Source organism: Globicephala melas, chromosome 4 (genome assembly GCF_963455315.2).
Source record: "Globicephala melas chromosome 4, mGloMel1.2, whole genome shotgun sequence".
Taxonomy (NCBI): Eukaryota; Metazoa; Chordata; class Mammalia; order Artiodactyla; family Delphinidae; genus Globicephala; species Globicephala melas.
The window spans coordinates 104,473,300-104,496,064 of NC_083317.1; the positions used below are offsets into that span (position 1 = coordinate 104,473,300).

The 22,765-nt window shown below is 42.4% G+C and overlaps 1 protein-coding gene across 5 annotated transcripts in view; it reads right to left on the reverse strand.

Annotated features, from left to right (window-relative positions):
* The window catches only part of SCHIP1 (schwannomin interacting protein 1), a 575,771-nt gene that overhangs the window by 24,444 nt on the left and 528,562 nt on the right, over positions 1-22,765 (reverse strand). For all 5 annotated transcript variants that reach the window (XM_030842357.3, XM_060298476.1, XM_060298477.2 and 2 more), the window contains one exon: positions 4,677-4,795. In XM_030842357.3, coding sequence (XP_030698217.1) covers positions 4,677-4,795 — 119 coding nt within the window. The remainder of the gene's footprint in view (positions 1-4,676; positions 4,796-22,765) is intronic.

The following is a 22,765-nucleotide window of genomic DNA, read 5'->3' on the forward strand; positions in this document are numbered from 1 at the left end:
GAAACAGCTCATTCCAATATTATGTAGACTTTTCTTAGACAATATGAAAGGGGGAATAGTAGCTAATTCATTTACACCAGCATAAACTTATACTAAAACCAGAAAAAAAAGTTACAAGAAAAGAATACAACAGACCCATGTGACTCATGAATGTAAGTATAACAACCCTAAATAAAATATTATGTATAAAATCCAATACTGTTCAAAAAAAGATAATACCCCCAACCAATTTTGGTTTATAATAGGTATGCAAAGATTGTTCAATATTTTGAAAATCTATAAATGTAATTCATTAATAGATTAATAGAGAAAGTCATACAATCATCTCAACAGATGCAGAAAAAGCACATGATAACATCAAATACCCATTCATGATAAAAATGTTTTTAAAATTATGAATATAAGGGAACAATGTTAATCTCATAAAGAGTAAAATTAAAGAAAACATAAAATTAACATCATCCTAAATGGAAACATTAGAAGCATTCCATTTAATATGAGAAATGAGCTAAGGATTCCAACGACTACCATTTTTAATCCTCAGTGTACTAGGGTACCTATCCAGTGCAGTAAAACAAAGAAAGAAACCAGAAGTAGGAGGACAGAAAGGAATTTTAAAAGCTGCTATTTTTTGTAGATGATATTGTTTTAAACGTCCAAAGAATGTACAGACAACTTTACTGGAAATAATAGGAGAGTAGAGAAATACTAGGTATAATAATAACGAAATGGCTGGATACACGACTAGTGTACAAAGTAAGCTGCAGCAAACAAGAAAGCATTATCTAAGAGAATTTAAGGTAATATCAGAATATCAAATATAATATAACAAAAGATATGCAGTATCTCTAAATGGAAAACAGGGATAGGAAAATTTAATACTGTGAAAATGTAATTCTCCCCTAAATTATTGGGTTGGCCAAAAAGTTCGTTTGGTTTTTCCCGTAAGTTCGTTTTCCGTAAGTTCGTTCGGGTTTTTCCATAACATCTTATGGAAAAACCAGAACGGACTTTTTGGCCAACCCAATATTTCCAGATTCAGTGCAATTCTAGTCAAAAATCCCAAGACAGTATTTTGCTGAACTTGATTTGATGATTTAAAATTTATATGGAAGAATAAAAAACCAAGAATAGGCAGTAAAAGAGTAAAGAGTCCAGATATCAGGACTTATTTTGAAGCTATAGTAATTAAAACTGTATGGTACTGGTGCAGGGATAGAAACACTAACCAATGAAATAGAATGTATTCCCATTAATGTATAGTCATACATAAGTGGTCTGTTAGATCAGTCAGTAAAAGAGAATTGTTACTAATAAATATGATGGAAAAAATGGTCATGTATATGGAAAAAGATGAAATTAGACTTCTCCATTCCAAATCAGGAAACCAACCCCTGATTGCTTACAGACTTAAAAAAAAAAAACACTTTAAACTCTTAACAGGAAATCTAGGTTAACGCCTTTTGGACCTTAGGGTAGAAGAAGATTTTTTATAGAAGCCTCAGAAAGCACTGACTCTAAAAGAAAAGTTAGATAAAAATTACCATTAAAATTAAAATTAAGAACTTCTGGTCATAAAGACACATTGAGTGAAAAGACAAGTTACAACCTGGGAGAAGATATTTGCCATACATACAGCATATTAAGGATTAGAATCATAACTAAAGAACTTCCATAAATCGATGAAAAAAGCATAAAGAATCCAATAGAAATTTGGACATGAGGCCCAAAAAGACATTTCACAGAAGGGGAAACAGAGATGGCTAATAAACATAATGAAATATCATTTAATACCCACATTCAGTTAACAAAAGTGTGAAAGAAGTTGACAATATTGAGTGTTAGAAAGGCTATATAGATCCGCAGGATCTCTGAAGCATTGCCGGTACGAGTGTAACTTGTGCAACTATTTTGAACAGTTTGGCATTATCTTCTAAATAGGAACATTCATGTATTTTCCTAGGAATACCAGTCCAAGGTACACACCAGAGAGAAACTCTTGCACACAGACAGCAGAAGACACATACAAGGATGTTTATAAGCAGCACTGTTTATAAGAGCAGAACCTCTGAAACAACCCAATGCCTATCGTCAGAAGAGATACATTCACATGGTGGAATATAATACAGCAGTCAAATCAGGGACTGGCAAAGGGGAAAATGGGGCAATTTACATTTCAGAACAAACAATAAAATTTCTCAAGTAATCATAGTTTACTACATGGTTCAAGGTGAATACTATATGAACTTAATAATGTAAAATTGAACAGTTATTTGACCCCAAATTATAAAGTAATTATATTAGGAGGATGGGGAGGGATATATAGATATGTCTGTGGGAGGGCTGTAAAAGAGAGTTAAATCCCAACCTTCCGTATTTAGCAGTCAGTAAATCGTTTAAAAGTAAAAGGTAAGAAGATAAGCATTTTACTCAGAGATATAAATACCAGCTTAAACAACTAAGGAGTTAAAAGTTATTGTTTCTGGAGAGTGAGATGAGGATAGAGAGGGACGGGACCAGGGACTGTTACTTTTATGTTGTTATTATATACTCTGTAGTTAATTCTACTTTACTTTCAAAGTCATATAATACACACACACACACACACACACACACACACACACACACACACACACAACTTCGATTTTAAAAACCACAGCTCCCGTTTGGACCAGATGGATAGGACATGGCTGAGCAAAGAGATGGGGTTTCTAGAAGAAAACTTTTTGGTGCTCTGGGGACTACTAGAGGGCAGTAGCAGAGATCTATAAGGCTATGGGGTCCAATCTACTCATTTTACAAAAATGAGGAAACTGAGGCATGGTAAAAACTAAGTAAATTGCTCAAGTCTCAGAATTAGAAGCTGACTGGGACTAACCCTCAGGTGTCCAGGTCCCTAGGCCTGAGGTCCTCCTGCCACATCCCACTAGGAGGAGAAAGAGGTGCTTCCATGGCAGAGGGGAAGGCTGACCTTCCAACTCTGGAATGACATATGCCGAGAGCGAGGGAATCCTCTGAGCCTGAGCTGGCCCACACCCAGCTGAGGAGGACACGCATAAACACTGCATGGCCAGGCCACAGCTCCTGTCTCCAGGCACTAACCCATCAGGAGTGACTCCTAAATACGCACATATATGCGTGTGTGTGTGCTTTCTGATTTTTGCTGATTTAGATGAATCTGTAAGGATCAGACAGAAGCATGAGGCTTACTGAAAGCTTGATAAAATCGATACTAAAGTGTCTAATTCTGGGCCTTATATGAAGGAGAGAGTGGAAATCCGTTGGCTGAATGAATGCATGAATGCTATCATTTGTCTCCCACACCTGGTTTAACATGGTAAGTATACCTAGTATTTATACAGGGAATATTTGCTCTTAGAGAGCCCAAAGGAAGAGCCAGACATTCTGACACGAAATGGGTATTTGGGGAGGGATCGAGAGAATGCTGATGGCTCTTCAGTTACTACCATCTTTATTAAAACACTGTTTTATGTGCTTTAATCGCTTGGAATACCTGTACTCATAACAGTTAATTTTGCAGATTGTCTATACCCTCCCTAATCAAAGTGTGACCTATGGACTGGCAGCATGAACATCAGCTGGGAGCTTGTTAGAAATACAGAATCTTGGGACTTCCCTGGTGGTGAAGTGGTTAGAATCCACCTGCCAGTGCAGGGGACATGGGTTCGAGCCCTGGTCCGGGAAGATCCCACATGCCGCGGAGCAACTAAGCCCGTGTGCCACTGAGCCTGTGCTCTAGAGCCTGCGAGCCACAACTACCGAGGCTGTGTGCTGCAACTACTGAAGCCTGTGTACCTAGAGCCCACGCTCTGCAACAAGAGAAGCCACCGCAATGAGAAGCCCACACACCGCAATGAAGAGTAGGCCCTGCTCACCGCAACTAGAGAAAGCCTGAGTGCAGCAACGAAGACCCAACGCTGCCAAAAATAAATAAATTAATGAATTAAAAAGAAAAAAAAATACAGAACCTTAAATCCCACCCCAACCTACTAAATCAGAATCAGCATTTTAACACGATTCCCAGGCGATACATACGCACATTAAAGTTTGAGAAGCTCTGGCCTACAATCCTATTTTCTAGATAGAATCATAATTTTAATATATTTTAATTGGAATTAGAAGTTATGCAAATGATCAATGATACCCTGAAATCAATTAAGGTAAAAAAAAAACAAAAACACCTGCAGGACAGGTTAAGCTCTGTAGTAAACATTCAATGATCAAAGTGGGAATTGTATTTCTCAGTTACCAGTATTCATTGCAATCAAATGCATCGGGGGGTTAGGCTGGATGCTTTGGGACTGCTTAATGGGAAATCTGGTGGTCTGCCACACTTCTCCAAGCATCAGTCAGCTTGCTTAAGAGTGTAGCTTGATTCCCCCTTCACAATGCAAAATCAGAATTGTGTCTAGAAAAAAACGAAATATAGAAATCTGACCTCAAATGGCTGGGCAAATGGGCCAAAAAATCCCCAAAACTAAAACCCAAAAAACAAACCCAACAAACAGGTGGAGAGGGATCTGTCTAGCACGCAAATAAAGGTGGCAGTATTATGGGGAAAAAATCCTCAAGGATTTAAAGGATATCTCTTATTAGACATACATAGTCAGATGACAAAATCCATTAGGTACATATCAGAAAATCAAAACACTCACCGGGAGGAAAGGCTTGGCTTCCCACTTCTGCTACAGCTGGTATAAATTCCCGGGCCTTCATCAAAGAAGCTTCCAAGTGCCAACTTCTGTCGGATAGATTCTCTTTCATTTTTCTGTGCCTAAAATTTCAGGAAAATAAAACATGCCGATGAGCAGGCAGATACGTCACAACCAGAGGCGATCTAACGGCTAAGTCTCTTAGAACTATAATATCAGACAAAAAGTAAACAAGCCAAAACACAAGAGCATTTGAATTATTAAGACTGAAATTCAACCAGTCTTTCCTGATTCCACGTCTGTGAGCATTTTCAGTGCTTTGGAGTCCTTTATGATCACTAGTCTCGGAAAGCACCATCCCGGTAGTAAATGATCATCATCAAGACAGAACCACAGTTGACCCCTGAACAACACGGGTTTGAACTGCTCAGGTGCACTTACAGCAGATTTTTCTCAACAGTAAATACTACACCACCCACAGTTGGTTGAATCTGCGTATGCGGAACCACACAGACGGAGGGCTAACTATAAATTATAGGCAGATTTTTCACTGCGTGGAGGGTCGGCGCTCCTATCCCCAGGGGTTGTTAAAGGGTCACCTGTAGGTTATTTGGCACTATAATCTTTCTTCTTCTTACCTGCTAAATATAACAGAGTAAAGTCATGGAGGGCAAGCACTTTGTCCTAAATCAAATCACTTTTGTCTCAAATGTGGCCCCTCCCTGGATCTTTTCCCTTCTTTACACGGTCCCTTCAGTCCACTTTCTCTATGGCAAGAACATTAATTCGTTCAACCAACAGGTACCAAGCCTCTCTGAGAGGCAGGAGCCACGCTGTGACGCTAGAAGACGGCCCAGGACGGATAGACACAGCCCCTGCCTCCACCCATTACAGTCTTGATGGGGACTCTTGTTTCCATTCAAGCTCATCTCACCAGGTTTAGATTGTGAGAAATCCTAACCTAGTGCCTGGAATAGCTGGAGGACTCTCACTGGACCCATCTGTTTCATATTTTGAAGGGAAGTCAGGTCGGTGTGCATAGGAAAAGGATTTGGTAAACTACACTACTGAGATAACTTGGATACGTTTACAACACTTGGCTTCGCATAAAAGTCCCATAAAAACTCACCATGCTGAACTTTTAAACCCTTTAAACAACAGAAGATGAGACATGATTTCCTTAGCTAAAAATAAAACAACTACAAAAAACAAATAATGAGTTAGACATCCTGGGGTGAGAATGAGATTTTGGTTTTCTGTTTCGTGGGATGAGGGAGGCTGTGAGAAGCACCATTTTATGTTCTGAGCAGGGGGCTGAAGACTCTGCAGAACAAATTATATAACGAAACCCAGCTCACGTGAGTGGGTGTGGTTACGGGACGCACGACCGCCTTGACTCTCTCAGTAGGAGGTTCTGGAGCCACATTTGCTGCTACCAGTATCCAGAAGTGACGGTGAAAGCTCTGAGCCATCATCTGAGCATCACTGTGTCACAGGAATGAAATGTACAACCTATGGGAAGGACAGGCTGAAAAATGGCTTCATTTCATCCCCAAGTGAAGGGCAATATACTACAGGTTAAGGCTGCTGTTTAATATGATAGTTAATAGTCACATGTAACTATTTACACTCAAATTAAAAATTAATTAATTAAAATAAAAAAGTCAGTCCCTCAGTCATACTAGCTGCATTTCAAGAGCTCCAGAGCCACAGGTGGCTAGTAGATATCATATGGGAAGCACAGAATAAAATATACGACAGCACAGCACCGCTAAGACAGCATCAGCTTCAACCATCTGCATCAGAACTTCCTGTAGAGACTTTAAAATGCACATTCCCGTTGCTTCTGTGCCTTTGGGCTAAGATCAAGTGTAAAGTACACATCCCTAGACTCTAGCACTGGGTATTTAGTTTCAATGGGTTTGAGAACTTCTGGTCGAAGGAAAGCTTATCTTTATCCTCCTTTTCTCTAACATTTTAAAATTCTTGGACACTACAAGCATTCTTTCAACTTTCATACTTAGCAATTATATTTAAATCTATCTGACTATATAGATATCCCTCCCCCCCATTTTGTCATGTACCAGTGGAACTGTGTCATACTAGGAGCTCCTGTATTTGTGTGTATCTGTTAATACAGCCACAAGGTGAAAGACTACTTTTTTTTTTTAAATTAATTTATTTATTTTTGGCTGCATTGGGTCTTCCTTGCTGCATGCGGGCTCTCTCTAGTTGCAGTGACCGGGGGCTACTCTTCGTTGGTGTGCGTGGGCTTCTCATTGCAGTGGCTTCTCTTGTTGCGGAGCACGGGCTCCAGACGCGCAGGCTCAGTAGTTGTGGCTCGCAGGCTTAGTTGCTCCGCAGCATGTGGGATCTTCCCAGACCAGGGCTCAAACCCGTGTCCCCTGCACTGGCAGGCGGATTCTTAACCACTGTGCCACCAGGGAAGTCCCAAGACTACTTTTTTTTTTTTGCGGTACGCAGGCCTCTCACTGTTGTGGCCTCTCCCGCTGTGGAGCACAGGTTCCGGATGTGCAGGCTCGGCGGCCACGGCTCACGGACCCAGCCGCTCCGCGGCATGTGGGATCTTCCCGGACCGGGGCACGAACCCGCGTCCCCTGCATCGGCAGGCGGACTCTCAACCACTGCGCCACCAGGGAAGCCCCCAAGACTACTTTTATACAGTTACAGATGTGATGCTGATCTCATATTGTTACTGGGCTAGCACAGCACTGAGCCCTGAGAAAGTAACCATGAAGTCGTAAAGGGAAGTAAGAATGCTTTTAATTTCACTAACGACTTGCAACTGTACTGCTGGGAACCTTAATTAAAGCAACCTACCCTTCCAAATATGTAAGGCTGGTACTGATGATGGTCCTGCCAAAACAGAACCACAACACTTGACATCTTTATTTAAAACAAATTCATTTCAAAATCCCCAAATCTGCCACACAGATTCAATGTAGTCAGTGAACCTATTTCTCAATCCATATAACAGCCAAAAGAGAATCTCACTCAATGTCCTCTACAGTCAGAAAACTGTTGAGTGGAATGAAATATTCAAATATAAAATCGGTAGATCACAACATGAGTGTTAATGACTAATGTTGTCCAACACCAGCCTGGGGTCTGGAAGAGGTTTTATTTGAAGAAAACACCTTTCCCAGGTCTGAGGCGTGAACACACACTTGATCTCCTGTCTATCTTTCCTGATTTACTTTGTATGCTAAAGCTACAGATAGTGGAGAAGGTCTTAAAGATATTTCTATTTACACTAATTACTAGTTTTATACGGAATACTTCCTTAACAGTTTAAAGGCAACTGTTTTGTAATACACAAACTTTCTCCCCTTCTCCTCTTCTCTCTCTGGATCCCACTGAACAAATGAAGAAAAGTATAAAGCATATAAAAGCCACCATAATCCCGCCACTGAGACACAGATCGCTGCTAACATTTTGGTATATTTTCTTCTAGTTTTTTTTACCTTATATGTGTATTTTTCTCTTTTTTATAAAATTGAGATCATAATGTTTATATTATGAGAATTTCCCTCCTTCAATCAAAATTCTTAAAAAATACAATTGTAAATGGCTGCATATCATTCTCTCCTCTGGAGTTATCTTCTATTGTCACCCATTTGGGTTGTATCCAATTACAAATTACAGAGAAGTTAGCATTTTACATAAATTCCTGCCCACATGTCTGATTATTTCCTCAGGATAAGTTCCTGCAAGTGGAATTACCAGATCAGCTGAGTGTGAACACTTGTTGAGGCTCCTGACACATTCTGTCACACCGTTCGAGAGAAAATCTGTTCCGATGTACATGCCCACCAGCAACGGAAAGGGTGCAGCTTTCACTATATCCTGGCTAACACTGAGTATTTTCACTTAAAAAAAATGCCAGTGTTTTTAATTTGATAGGCAAAAAGTGCTATTCTTTTTATTTTAATTTCTTTGATTACCAGTGAGATTAAATATTTAATTTTTTTCAGTTAATGTACTTGCTTTCCTCTAAACTACTTACTCCTAGCTTTGCTTATTTTTCTATAAAGGTCTGAGAGTTCTGAACATTTTAGAGTAAGCATATGATTAGTCCTTCTGAGTTTGGCATGTAAATGTTATACAGCTAAGTCAATAGCTCACTCCCTCTTAAGTGTCTGCTGGCTCTGTGCTTGGAAAGCCCTTCCCAGTCCAGAGGTAAAGGATCCCACTTGATGTTGGAGGATTAAATGAGAAAATTTAGGTAAATTGCTTAGTAGCAGTACCTGCCCTATGGTAATATAAATCTGCAATAAACAGTAGCTATTATGATAGCTCATCTGAAGATGAGGAAACAGAGGGTGAAGGAAGGTTACCCTACTGTTAGATAGAAGAGCTAGGATTCAAGTCCATCTTTCTGGTGCCAGATCTTCCACATCTCTTCTCTACATCGATCGGTAAGGTGTCCACGTGGACACCATGTTGAAGATAAGAGGCGGGACTTATTCGATTCAGATCGACTTCTTTCCTGAGACGGATGTGATGCTTTCTCAGAAAAGGAGAACACACCTGACTGCAAAACATACACACCACATGCCTAATCATAACCGCAAATACTTACAATACAAATATCTTGTTATCAGAGCCACTCTTTGGACACCACTGCTCAATCTTCCTTTTGGAACAAACCGCCCTAACCTTTCAAGTAACTATGATTCAACTGACTAGTAAAACAGTTTTTCTCTTAAAATTCAACAAGTGGAACCTGATTTCCTCCTTGTTGCCCACATGTGTAAAGTATGAGAGTGTGTGTGTGTGTGTGTGTGTGTGTGTATATGTATGTGTAGTTTCAAACTTTTTTTGTTCTCTAAGGAATTACACCTGCAGGGCAATTATGTCCTCCAAACCCCCAAAGCCCAAACATGCCCCAGGGCGGGGAACAGTGAAGTGCACGGGAAAAGGGAGAAGCGGACTCAAAACTACACTCGCCAAGTGTGTTTATGGCAAGCGGAGCCATGTCCCCTCCTAAAATGGCCTTGGGAAATACTGTCATAAAACAAAAGTGAAACGTCTAAAATGGATATTGCAGGCAAAAAGCAAGACGGCACCTGAGGAGGAACGGCTCATCCCTATGAGACAGAAAGACTATCGAGACCATTATCAAGAGTGAAAATGTGCTCACAAACTCACCACTGACCAGCCACAGGCAGTGTTTTGTCCTTGCCTGTCGACGAATTCCCTGCTGCCACCCCCTGTGCCTGGGCAGATAAGGCTCACCATGGCTTTTGAGGGAATCCTGTGAGTCAAGATCTCAGAACACAGACCATGAGCCCTTTCAGACCCCGAACGCCGGTGCTCAGCCTTTCCCATCGTGCCACCGTTCTGCTGCAATTCCCGAAAGTCGACGAGAAGAAAGAGGGGGGATTTGGTAAAAGAAAGAAAAAGCAAACGGCCCAAGCTAATGTTCTGCTTGGGTAAATATCGGCTATCTCCAAATCTGGTCCGTCCCCAAGTCCTTTCCATACTTTCTTCGGGACACAGCTGCACCCGGCCCTTACACACCGGTTACCCGAGCCCCTCCTTGGGTCCCGCCTTCATCCCTCTGGCACCCCGTTCACCTTGCTCGAAGCATCCTTGTGTCTCTGAAGCAGGGGCCACCTAGTCTTTCACATGCCGGTCTTATAAATGGATAAGCAGAAGACTGTGTGTCTTGTGCATTTCTAAAATTTAATTGGCAAACTGCATGTTCTTGGGGGCAGCTGCGGGCCCACTGAGGTTCTCAGAAACACACTTTAGAACATAACATCCCGAGCCTAAACTGAAAGCCAGCTGCTGCTCAGGACACTGCCAGCAGTGGGTCCTGCACAGATGCTGATTCCAGATAGCTGGAAAGGAGAGGGCCTGTCTGACCCAGAGGAAGGGGTTCCTTAAACTCCCCAAAGGAGGAAGATATTTAAGGAAGCTTGGCTTAGAGAGTCAGGGGGCGCAGTTGATGCGAATGGCACAGCAGTGCTCTAGGAACAAAAGCAGATGTTAAGCTTGGAAGCAGGGACAACCGGGGCCTGGATGGGATTCAGTTGTGGGGAAGGGAAGTGGGAGAAAGGAAAATGTTTCCCCCCAGGTTTCCTGTCTTCCATCTCTTCCCTGGATTGATCTTCCCCTCCTTCCCAGCTCCACGGTTTCTTACTTTTACCTGGGCACCATGGGAACTGAAATAGCTTGTTATATCATCGGGTGTGCTTATTTTATAATGCTGCCTCAGTACAATTCACTACAAATCCAGGAAGATACCACTTCTAGCAGCCTCCTCTCTGCCTTGCTAAAGCTGTTACCTCTGTCAGTGCTTCTTACACTTCAGGGTGCATACAAATCCCCTGGGGATCTGATTAAAATGCAGATTCTGATTCAGGGGCTGGGCCTGAGACCCTGCATTTCTAACAAGCCCCAGAAGTTGCGAGGGGTTAGCTATTTCACAAGAAGTTTCTCTAAGTTGCAGAAGCCTCCAGGCCTTGAATTTTCTTTCTCCATCTTCTACCTGGGTGTCCCACGCAGGCCTCATGTCTGTTAAAGCAATAACGAATGGGAAAAAGGAAAGCAATGTACCATAGAGAAAAAACTTCCTAAGGGCTGGGGGCTGCATTATTCTAGAAGCTGATGAATGATACCCTGGTCCCCCAAGGCCCAGGAAGAAACTCTGGATGCAGGGAGGTTGCTGTGCCGTCGGTGTGCCAAGTGGAGAATCGCCTGGGTGGGTACACGCACAACGTGGCCCTCTCTCTCTCTCTGGTCACAAATTTCTTGAAGCCAGTAGTGCTCAAACTTGATTATGCATGAGAATCACCTGGAAGGCTTGCAAAACCACAGACTATTGTTCTGATTCAGAAGCTCTGAGGTGGGGCTGAGAAAGTGCATTTCTAACAAGTGCCCAGATGCTGCTGGCTCAAACATCCTGAGAACCATGGCTTTAAACACCTGAACAGATCGAGGAGCTACATGCAACACAGAGTTGCTTCTTCTTTAATTGAGCACAGATCTGTTGCCTGGGGAATGTCCGGACTCTGGATCCAGGTGCATTGCATTTGCAGCCGTCTGGCCTCTGCCAAAGGCCTTGCCAGGATGCCTGTTTTGAAGCAATTAATGATCCCGTTGCTTCAGCGCAATCTATTGCCTAGTGATATCTGGCATCATTGCCATTAGCGGCATCCCCCAGGGAACGCAACTGGGATTCTGGAGCTCCCGGTGGAAAAGAACTCTTCCTTTAGTAAAATAATAGTCACTCTTATTTCTCTCCTCGGCTTAAGAAAGAAAGTTTTACTCTAAATTTATAGGCAGGATTCTAGTGTGGAGGAGTCTGAGACTTTTAAACATTAGGAATCAGAAGGACAGAACTTATTCGTTAATCAGGCAAATTTTATTAATTTTCTTTAAAACAAAAAAATAAAAGAAAACCCAAATATACTGATAGTCCTTTCTAATTATTTTCTCACTATGGGTTTATCGCAAGATCAAAATACGAAAACAGCATTCTGTAAAAATATGGATTGTATGCTTTTGAATGTCAAGGGCAAAAATACTTGCTCTGTGCAGGTTATTTCAAGTTCTTGCATCTTACTTCAAGACACAAGCTTCCTGGGAAGAGCTTTTCAATTATTAGTGGAAGTGAAAGTTAAATATCCTAGTATCTTTCCATTGTATCACCGAATGGATATAAGTCTGGTTATTCTGTTTTCAGTTTGTTTTTCTGACATTTCCTATTTCAGATACTTACACTAAACAATCCAGAAAGGTCTCCTGAAATGCTGTTGAAATCTCTTATCTGTGTATCCTCGCACCTATCTACCTAAACAAGTCCTCTGGACTAGATGTCAGGCCGGGCTGTTGGGCAATGTCGAGACCTGAGTTTGACTTTCTCAGCATCAGACTCATGGGAGAGCTGCCTTTAGATACCTGAAGTCCAGGACGGGCATCCAGGGAGGGTCCAGGGGCCTTCTGACATGTGTTTTACTTAAGGATTTGCCAGCATCAAAAGGGTTGGGATGCCAGTTCAGAGGATGGAGATGTTTGTTTACAATTAGTTAACCCTGAGGATGGTTTGGCCTATCGACTGCATTCCTTCTCCTCACACTATAGGGAGAGGAGATAAACATGAGCAGGCAGACAGAAGTGCCGTCCTGGGCTTCCCTGGTGGCGCAGTGGTTGAGAACCTGCCTGCCGATGCAGGGGACACGGGTTCGAGCCCTGGTCTGGGAGGATCCCACGTGCCGCGGAGCAACTAGGCCCATGAGCCACAACTACTGAGCCTGCGCGTCTGGAGCCTGTGCTCCGCAACAAGAGAGGCTGTGACAGTGAGAGGCCCGCGCACGGCGATGAAGAGTGGCCCCCGCTCGTAACAACTAGAGAAAGCCCTCGCACAGAAACGAAGACCCAACACAGCCAAAAATAAATAAAATAAATTAATAAACTCCTACCTCCAACATCTTCTTTTAAAAAAAAAAAATGTGCTGTCCTGCAGAGTCCCTAACACTTGAACATCTAATTGTTAAGGACTGGAGCAAAAGTATTTAACAAACCCCTAGGGTTGAAGTTCAGTCGCCATTTCCGGCTGCATGGGAACTCTGGTGGAAGTAAAGGAGCCCAGGGTGCAATCTACAAGGATGACTTATGTAGTGGGAGTGTTTCAATGTCAAATCCTAAAGGGACACAGTTGAAAATTTTCCTCACCTCTGAGCAGCATATCCAAAACATGAACTGCTGGGTGCATCTTGAGCTCTCCCGGGTTCTCAAATGATTGCCTTCAGAGACTACTTTTAACACAGGACAGTGTTATCTGGGGACTCTATTTTTAACAGGTGCCATTTTACAAGTCTGTAAAACCACCTCAGTCATTCAGTATCACTGTCAGAACACAACAGTCCAAAACACCTACTGCAAGGTTATGCAACAGCCGAACCACAATCAACCACCAGGAAGCTGGTGTCCCCCGCCTCCCAGGTCAAGGTGGGCTGAGGATCTGGGGTAGCCGAACACAGGTGTGTGACCAGGAGGGAGAGCAGGAGCCCGGCGCAGGGCAATCGGGACCAAGAAGACCCAAGTTAACCTCTTCACTCTGACACTTACTACTGCAAGTTACGGAAACACTTTAAGCCCCAGTGTCTTTTTCTGAAAAAAGGGATAAAGATACCTTATTTTTTAGGTTGTATTAAGGATTAAATGAGGGGCTTCCCTGGTGGCGCAGTGGTTGAGAGTCCGCCTGCCGATGCAGGGGACACGGGTTCGAGCCCCGGTCTGGGAAGATCCCACATGCCGCGGAGCGGTTGGGCCCGTGAGCCATGGCCGCTGAGCCTGTGCGTCCGGAGCCTGTGCTCCGCAACATGAGAGGCCACAACAGTGAGAGGCCCGCGTACCATAAAAAATAAATAAATTAAAATAATAATAATTAAAAAAAGGATTAAATGAAATACTATATAGAAAGTACTTGGCACAGTGTCTGATCCAGAGAGAAATTCATTAAATGGTCTTGTTGCTAATATTAAAGGTAGGGGTGGGGTAACCTGCTGAGAAGAGTGGAGAAAAGGATAAAAGAGATCCAGAAATGTCCAGAACAGACAAATCCAGAAAGACAGAGAGTACACTGATGATTGTGGTGGGGAGGTGGGAATTAGGAGTAATTGCTAATGGGGACAGGCTTTTCCTGGGGGGTGCTGATGCAAATATCCTGGACTTAGATACTAGTGGTTTGTAGAACCTTATGAAATACTAAAAACCATCAAACTATACACTTGGACATGTCAATCTTATGGTATGTGAATTATATCTCAATTAAAAAATAAACCGTACCCTCCGCCCAAAATGTGTGTGTGTTTATTTTTTAAATTGAGGTATAATTCACATATCATGTATCTGGAAAATCTCGTTAGCTGAAAGAACCCACTCCCTACCACGCTGGCTTACCGAGGTGCGCCAACAGGGTGATACGATGCAAAGAAGCCTGAACTAGGAGTTACGAGCCTTCATATTTACAAGACCTAAAACCAACCGGGCCTGTTCCTCCCTTGAAAGAAAAGGAGACCCTGGCCCAGAAAGTGGAAGAGACTGTCCCGGGGGGCTGAGGTAGGGCTGGGCTCCGGGGTTCAGTAACTTAACGGGGTTCCTCAAGCATATTCAGCCCTTCCAGACAGGAAGACGGGAGGGTTCATGGAGGTCGACGGCTGCTTTTCCTCAGTAATTGTGTGGGGAGGGCAGAGCTCTTGTCTGGAATGGCAGCTGGCATCCTGCGTTCCTGTTTATTACAGTTTATCTCAAGCAGTCATTTCCATTCACCTTTTTAAAAAAACATGAGGCGCAGCTGTGGCTTCACTTTAAATATTGTTCCTTCCAGCCTTTTAATTTGTTCACGGGCTCCTCCCTAATCTTTCACCATAATTGGATGCACCGCACTAGAGACAGCACCCCGGAGAAACAAAGCCAGGCAAAGTCGGCTTGCCCATCCTCCGACCACACACGGCCCTGCCCGCAGCTCCTTCTGCCCGAAGTGGCCTGGGGACAGAAGGTAAGGCCAGCCTGCCGGTGTTTGCTCTGCTCTGGGACAAAGTGGGAGCCAGTCCTCTACCGTGCTTCATGTTACATTTCCTTGATTTCCTCTCTCTCTCCACGGGTATAATTTGGATCTATCCCCAGCCCTGAGATGGTGCAGGCTGTGCGTTTTCTAGGTCCACACTGACCATCTGAAGGTCCACATCCTTCCAGGTGGCATCAATTCCACGGCAGCTTATTTGTTTGTACGCCTCCCCATTTGGACTGTGAGCTCCTTGAGGGAAAGCCCAGCCTCCCTTTCGGGATCCTGGCCCCGCACACAATGCCAGGGACACAGGAAGGCTCTTGGTGAGTAACGGCTGACGGGATCAGGACATCGACTGGCAGGCTATGTGCCTCTGTGTCCTCAAGACAATGGGCTGTGGGACGCAGCGGGTCAGAGGCTGCTCAGAAAAAGGCAGGGCCGTGATAGACCAGACTTTCACACCTAGGATTCTGCCAAGGTGCAGGCTTTCCTTCCTAGACACTAAGATGTGCTTTCTGTTGAGAACAGTCTTACTACTATTACTGAACAAACCAGAGGTCCTTAATGAAACATCAGGACCTTCCTCAAGGAACTGGAACATATGTGTACTCTTTTCCTTCCTTTGCCTGGGTGGAATCTAATTTTAGTCATCATAAAGTGACCTTTCCCCTGAAGACTGTTTGCCTGACTTTGAAACAACCTTGTAAAATAATCCCTATATACATGCGGTATTTATCAGTGCAACTGGTATAAAAAATTCTACTGTACCCAGGCAGGGATATACCGATTTTCCAAGTGTTTTGGACAACTGACCTCAGAGTGACAGGAGATGAAAGAAGAAATTATTAAAACTTTTATTTTTATTTACGTTTTAAACATCTTATTCTTAAAAAGATCTATTTGTATACGGTCAGCCCTCCATGTCTCTGGGTTCTGCGTCTGCAGATTTAACCAACCAGAGATCAAAAATATTTGGGAAAATGCCAGAAAGTTCCAAAAAGCAAGACATGAATTTGCCATGTACCCAGCAACTATTTACATAGCATAGCATTTACACTGTATTAGGTACTATAACTAATCTAAAGATGATTTAAAGTGTACAGGAGGATGTGTGTGAGTTATATGCAAATACCGTGCCATTTCATAAAAGGGACTTGAGTATCCTGGGATTTTGGTATCTGTGGAGATACTGGAACCAATCCCCTGTGGATACCAAGGGACGACTGTATATGTTTTATACATAAAAGATGTATTTTTACAGTGGTATATATGTGTAATTTATGAATAGAATATATGTATATTAAAGGCTTGGGCTCAAAAACATTTTACTGATGAATACAAGGTGAAAAAACCCTACAGACCACTGCTTTATGGCATCTAATTTAATTTTCTAGTTAGTCAGCCAAACAGCAAAAACCAAACAGAGAAAAAAAACTTAGAAAAGAAAGATTCTAATTAGGAAAAGTGATTTTTATATTAGCTAATTATTTTCTATCCTTTGTATTTTAAAGAAAGCATATGTTGCCCTGTTTCACTAGAAGTTCTTAATGAAATGATCAGTAGTGGTTTTTTAAAAAGGAAGCCTTTGTAGTCATCATGATATGCATACATTTGAAAGCACTTTGCCTGAGAAAAATAGTTAAAAGCTGAAATGACAACAGAACGACTTCCATGTTTAGGGTCCACAACAATATATACTGATCTCTGGGCGTCCTCTGCATCTAAAAGTTTCATCTAGTGGTCTTTTGTACTAACCTCTCAGATACTATTTCTCTTGAAGTCACATGTGGTGTTCTACTGCCTTAGTGAGATTAAGGGTTATACAATTCAGCTCTGTTTTGTTGTTGTTGATGTTTTAAAGCTACTTGAGCCTTACATGTTTGTCACTTTAGTCAACGCTGTATCAGGTTGCCTGCATACCATGGCTCGGTCATTCCAGGCATCTGGGCGCTCTGTTTCTACGTAGGATGAAACTACAGTGGTCATTACTTTATTGTTATTGCATTAGCAGTGGTATGTCTTTCATTTTCCTAAGTGCAAACTGACCTACACGTTCCTAGCTGAGAAACGCTGTGACAAAGAAAACCGTGACTAGTCCTTTGGAACTGAAAATAGAGGCAATATGAGAACTGTGCACTTGTTCTACTGGGTTGGGTAAGTGCCCGACTCTGATTGCTGAGTGTCCCAAGTATCTTTTGCACACCCACTTCCGGCAGGAGGGGACATCGGAAAGGTGTCAGGGTTTCAAGACTCTATGAGCACTTATCCCCTTGGGCCCTCACTTCCTTCTTGGGGATCACAAAACACACAGGACAAAAAGGGCAAAAAACACACAGATCAACAAGGCAGGTCATTTAAACCTATTTAAGTTTCAGCTCCTGGAGAAATAACATAAACTATTGTGAACTGCTCTAAGAAGTAAAGTATGTCCTTAAAACAGGCCTCATACTCACACACAGTTATGTATGTAAGATTTAAATTACTATATTTTACATTATTATACATAAAGATCTATCAAGACAGAAGCTTCTATCTCAATCTAGGGGAAAAAAGTTAGTGATGTATTTGATCAAATTAAAAATTTAGGAGCAAGTTTTACTGTTTTAGGATATTTGCCTTTGAGGGAAAACAGGTCTTTCTTTCCAGGTCCATGATGGAAGGTCCCTGATTCTTCATACTGGGCTGTTTTGTGACCTACACTTGACTTATGGGAAATAATAAGGGGAAAGGACATAGTGTTTAGCCTTCTGTGGACAGACAAGCATATGCTGGTAGTTTAATTTCCTTACCTCACCCATATAACTAAAGCTATTTTTACTTGGGGCTGTTATTACCAGACAATTACCATAAAAAAACATACCAAAAATATATTTACTGACTTTCAAAAGAAAAGGCAAGCAAAGAATTAGCAGATACTGTATCAGTTTTTTTTTAAAACCTCACACTTCTCTTAGTAAAACTTTATATTTTTCATTGTTTAAAAAAGCCAAACTCAGAAAGATAGATTACACATGCTAGTAATTATTTCTTGCAGGTGAACTGTCAACATGTCAGTAATTTAAAAAATTATTCCTTCACATAAAAAGCCTGCCTAGAAACTATATGCATAATAGAATGTTTTTCAACTTCAGAAAAACAACATGTGTATTCCAGTTACTGCTATAATATATTAATGAATACAAACTGGGAAATACAGAAAGAAGAACTCTCCCAGCTTAATGCATTCGATTCTGAGCATTTAGCCTTCCTGAATAGATTGTGGCAATGGCCACTGAGTGTGGAATTTGGCCACTCCTCAAGGGTGATCTTTCTCCCAGTTAGAAAAATGGTCCGATTGTTTACAAACAAAAGAGCTCTCCCCCCTTACCTTTTTATAATCCCCCTCCATGTCCAATGGGGATTCTTGACTGATGATGTCATCCATTCCATCACTGTCCAAATTCATCCTTTAACTCTTTAGAATTTCACTTAAGAAATAACCTCCCATGAATTCTGATAGGCTGACGTGCAGTTGCCCAGGACCCTGGTTACCGCTCATGCTGACATGGAGAGCCAGCTAAGAGTCTGTGTCCGGCTGTACGTAACCTTGCCCCCCTCTATCTCAGAGACACTGCCCCACCTGGCCTCCCCGGTCTGTCCTGCGCTCCAGCACGGGGGCAGCTGCTGTTCTCCGAGACTAACTCTGCCCTGATACTCAGCTGGTTGAGTCCAGTCTTCCCACGTCTGCCGTCACCTTACCCTGGATGATCCTGCCTGGATTCCTCTCCCCAGCACCTTTTCTACCCCAAGTCGAGGAAAAGCTGATTCAACTCCCCAACTCCCCGCTTCAGGACTGAATGTGGATAGGAGTTCTGTAAGGAATCCAGCAACCTTTTACTGAACCAGGGGTAGAGTGTATGGGATAAAAATAGATGCAAAGCCCAGCCTCGCAGACTTCACTGGTGAGTTAAAAGCCGGGTCTTCCGTGCCAAAACCAAACAGTATAATTTAAAAGTTAACCTGTAAGACAGATGCTTGCCTTTTTTTCCCTTTTTCCCGTAACCAATCGTTCCTTAAAATCAGATGTAAAAGTCTCACCTTCGGGGAGAAACCCCAGCACAAGAATGAAATTCATTTCCAACACATTACCAAATTCATTTCTGCTCCAGGATCGCTGCTTTGTTCTATTAATACAGGCAAGAGAAGAAGATTCATCAACTTTTCTTTAAAAGCCGGTGGCAGCCTTTTTCACAAAGGAGGACGTTCCTTTCTGCTGCTCCCTTTACCCTTTTCCCATGGCTTTTGGTTTTGTTTACTAGCTTTACATACAGAGAAGGAAAAGGCCCACAGCTGGAGGATGTTTTGATGCAAGAAGCCGATAAACAGAAGTGCACACACAAACACACACTCCTCGTTATCGAATTACTACTGCCACAAACTAAAACTTATATCCAGTATTTTTTAAAAGTTACTGTGTGCAGGAGAAATGGGCCAAAGAAGAATTCAAAGGCCAAGGATCTGTTCAGCAGCACAGTCTTATAGTCTGACGTGCTTAGACAGGAAGCAGCAAATGGACCAGTCAATACTTCTTCCAGTGTGAACTCCTGACCAACCTCAATGCTGTTAAGGACAGAGTTCTAAAGCAAAAGTGCTGTTCAAGATAGCGCTTGGCATCTGAACCTTTGCTGACATGCTCACATTCACTTGTCTACCCTCCCTCTCCACAAATTAAAAAAAATTCAATTCGTGGTAGACTTGTAGCATCAAGGTGTCTCACTGTAGTAGCCCTACTTCCTTAAAGCAAATATTTTCCCTGCAACCCATGACCCATATCCAAACACCCCTTTAACTCCATCCACCCTCATCCTCCACCTCAGTTCCCAAGAGAATCTTGTACCTTTGTCAGACAGTTTGACGGAAGTTGTATCTCCCGAGCCACACTTGCTTTTGGGAAGGGCTTCTCTCTAGCAGAGATCTCCCTTGTCCTTGGAACGTTGTCCACAGAAGGAAACATTAATAGTTCATATGAGTGCTTTTCAACCGAAATCTTCTGTGGAAACCACATACATTTAGAAGGTGAACATGGGTCTGCTCAGGTTGAAGAAGGGGGCCTACCGTGAAGTTCAGTGATTTCAGTCTCTTACCTAGGTTAGCATCCTAGCCCACTTAGCAGTCTATACTCAAGAGCTAACATGGATGCAGCTATAAAAATTTATTAATTTATTTGGCTGGGCCACGCGGCTTGCAAGATCTTAGTTCCCCGACCAGGGATTGAACCCAGGCCACCGCAGTGAAAGCGCTGAGTCCTAACCACTGGACCGCCAGGGAATTCCCAATGAAAACTTAGAGAGTACGAGACTTAGTAAAGTACATAAAACTATAAGCCTAATTACTAACACCTTTTGACTTTAATTTTAACAGGGTGGCCTTAAATATATAGTTAAAATGACTGAACCCTCACTATTAACGATGTATATACATATTCAAATTAATTTACATACACCAATAATACATTGACCACATACATAAATATACATGCATATGCATATACATTAATAATATATTACCTTTTGGAGAAGGGCACCTCAAAACCTCAAAAAGATGGAAATTCTCCAGCCATATAACAGCAGCAAGGATTAGTACTAAGAAAGTACTAAAGATCATTCCCCTCCTCTACCCCCTACATCTTTTCTTGGCATAAGTGATTCTCTCATAAGTACTATATAGAGACAAGTGATAAATCATGTCCTCTTGAAACTTGGTCCCCAGTGGTGATGAATTTTTTTTGCACCCTCCCTAAAGAAGTGCTCCGCACATAGACTTGTAGTCCAGACCCTTTCCAGAAGGAGCTGTACCACCGCTATCTGGATGGCTTAGGCCGGCTTAAAGTATCTGCTGCTTTCCTAACATGTGAACGGATCTTCGATGTTTTCTAGAGCTTTGCTACTCAAAGTGTGTCCTCCGACCAGAGCATCCACATCACCTGGGAGCGGACTGCAAGTGCAAATGCTCAGCTCTCACCCCAGACCTACTGAATCAAAAAAGGCACTTTTAAAAGAGCGCTAGGAGTTTTTGAGTGTGCTTTAAATTTTAGAAGCACAGCTCTAGACCTTGAAAAAATTCATTATAAGAGATTATATTACTTTAGATCATATTTCTAGGCATGGTGGCAACATCTTGACTTTAGATGCCTGGGATCAACGCTGTAATTAATTTCACTTCCAAGAGGTCCAAATGAATGCAGGAAAGGAAAAAACAAAACAAAACACGACCTCAAAAGGCTTGAGCTGAACATAATGTTTGGTGGTTTTGTAGCAGCTACGCACAAACAAGGGGATAACAGTCACTCATGTCTTTCCTACAGAGAATTCTTCCTGGTTCCTTCCTCTACTGCTGCCCTCTCTAAAATGAACTGTGCTGGCAAAACATGGGCCCAGATACTAATGCTTCCCCTTAGAAAATGTACACAGAGCCACTTACAGTCCCTGAGGTTGAAAGGGCCTCTGCTCACCCCCCTGCCCTGAAATTCAAGGACTAGAACCGAGAGCTTCAGTTTCCTGTCAAGCCCTGATCTGAACTGCAAGGTGCATTGCTCACGTGAGCTAATGCTTTTAAATGATCATTATCGGTCACTGGTGGAAATTATTGACTGTGAGAACACCGACCGCATTACTGGGAAATCACTTACGCATTGTCAAAAGATTTTCCTATTCCTATTGATGGAAACTATTTCATCCTGATTAACCCTTCAGCATCCTACCGCCTTTTCTTCCACCTTAATATCCGAATTCCATGTGCTATACAAACTGACACCTGACTTATAACCTCTTTTCAAATAAACTATTTTCTTCTGTGCAATGTTCGTCTAAATTTGCTTTGCTTTTCAATTAAGGTATACCGATAGCTAGATAAACCACGAACATATGCGTGCAATTTTGCAATGGACTTTTCAGCGTAGGTTTCAAAAGTTAAACTAATGGCATTGGGAGCATGGAGTGGAGGAGGTGAAAGTGTTGGGAGGAGACAGAGTGCCAGTCGTTGACCCACATCAGAAAAACTGAGGACCACAGACATGAAGCTTTCTGCCCAGCTGAAGACCTGAGTACAAGAGACTCAACTGCAGTCGCTTGGATGACGGCGGCACGGCTTCCGAGGGAGACCAGGATTAATGCCCTCATTATGTTTTTCTGTGTTCTTAGCATTCTTTCCCCCTTAATGGCTCTCCTACGCTGATTGTCACTAGGCCTTCGGATGGCTGTTTTCTTCTGAATTCAAGCAATTTTGTCAAAGTACTTTCTATTTCAGGAAGCTTGGTAATTTCTGATGCTTCTAGATAGTGCTCAGGGGAATACTAAGTACACCAAGATTTCCAATTTTCCCTTGGTATAGAGAATAGAAATAAATAATAGAATACGGCGCTATGGATGTCGAGCTTCTGCATGTGAAATCTTAGTTTAAGATCGTGTGTGTGTGCGCGTGTGTGTGTGCGAAGGTGGGGTCTCTACTCTCCAAAAATCATGCATGCGCTGACATATATCATAGTGATGTTTCCATTTCCTTCCTCTCCTCTATC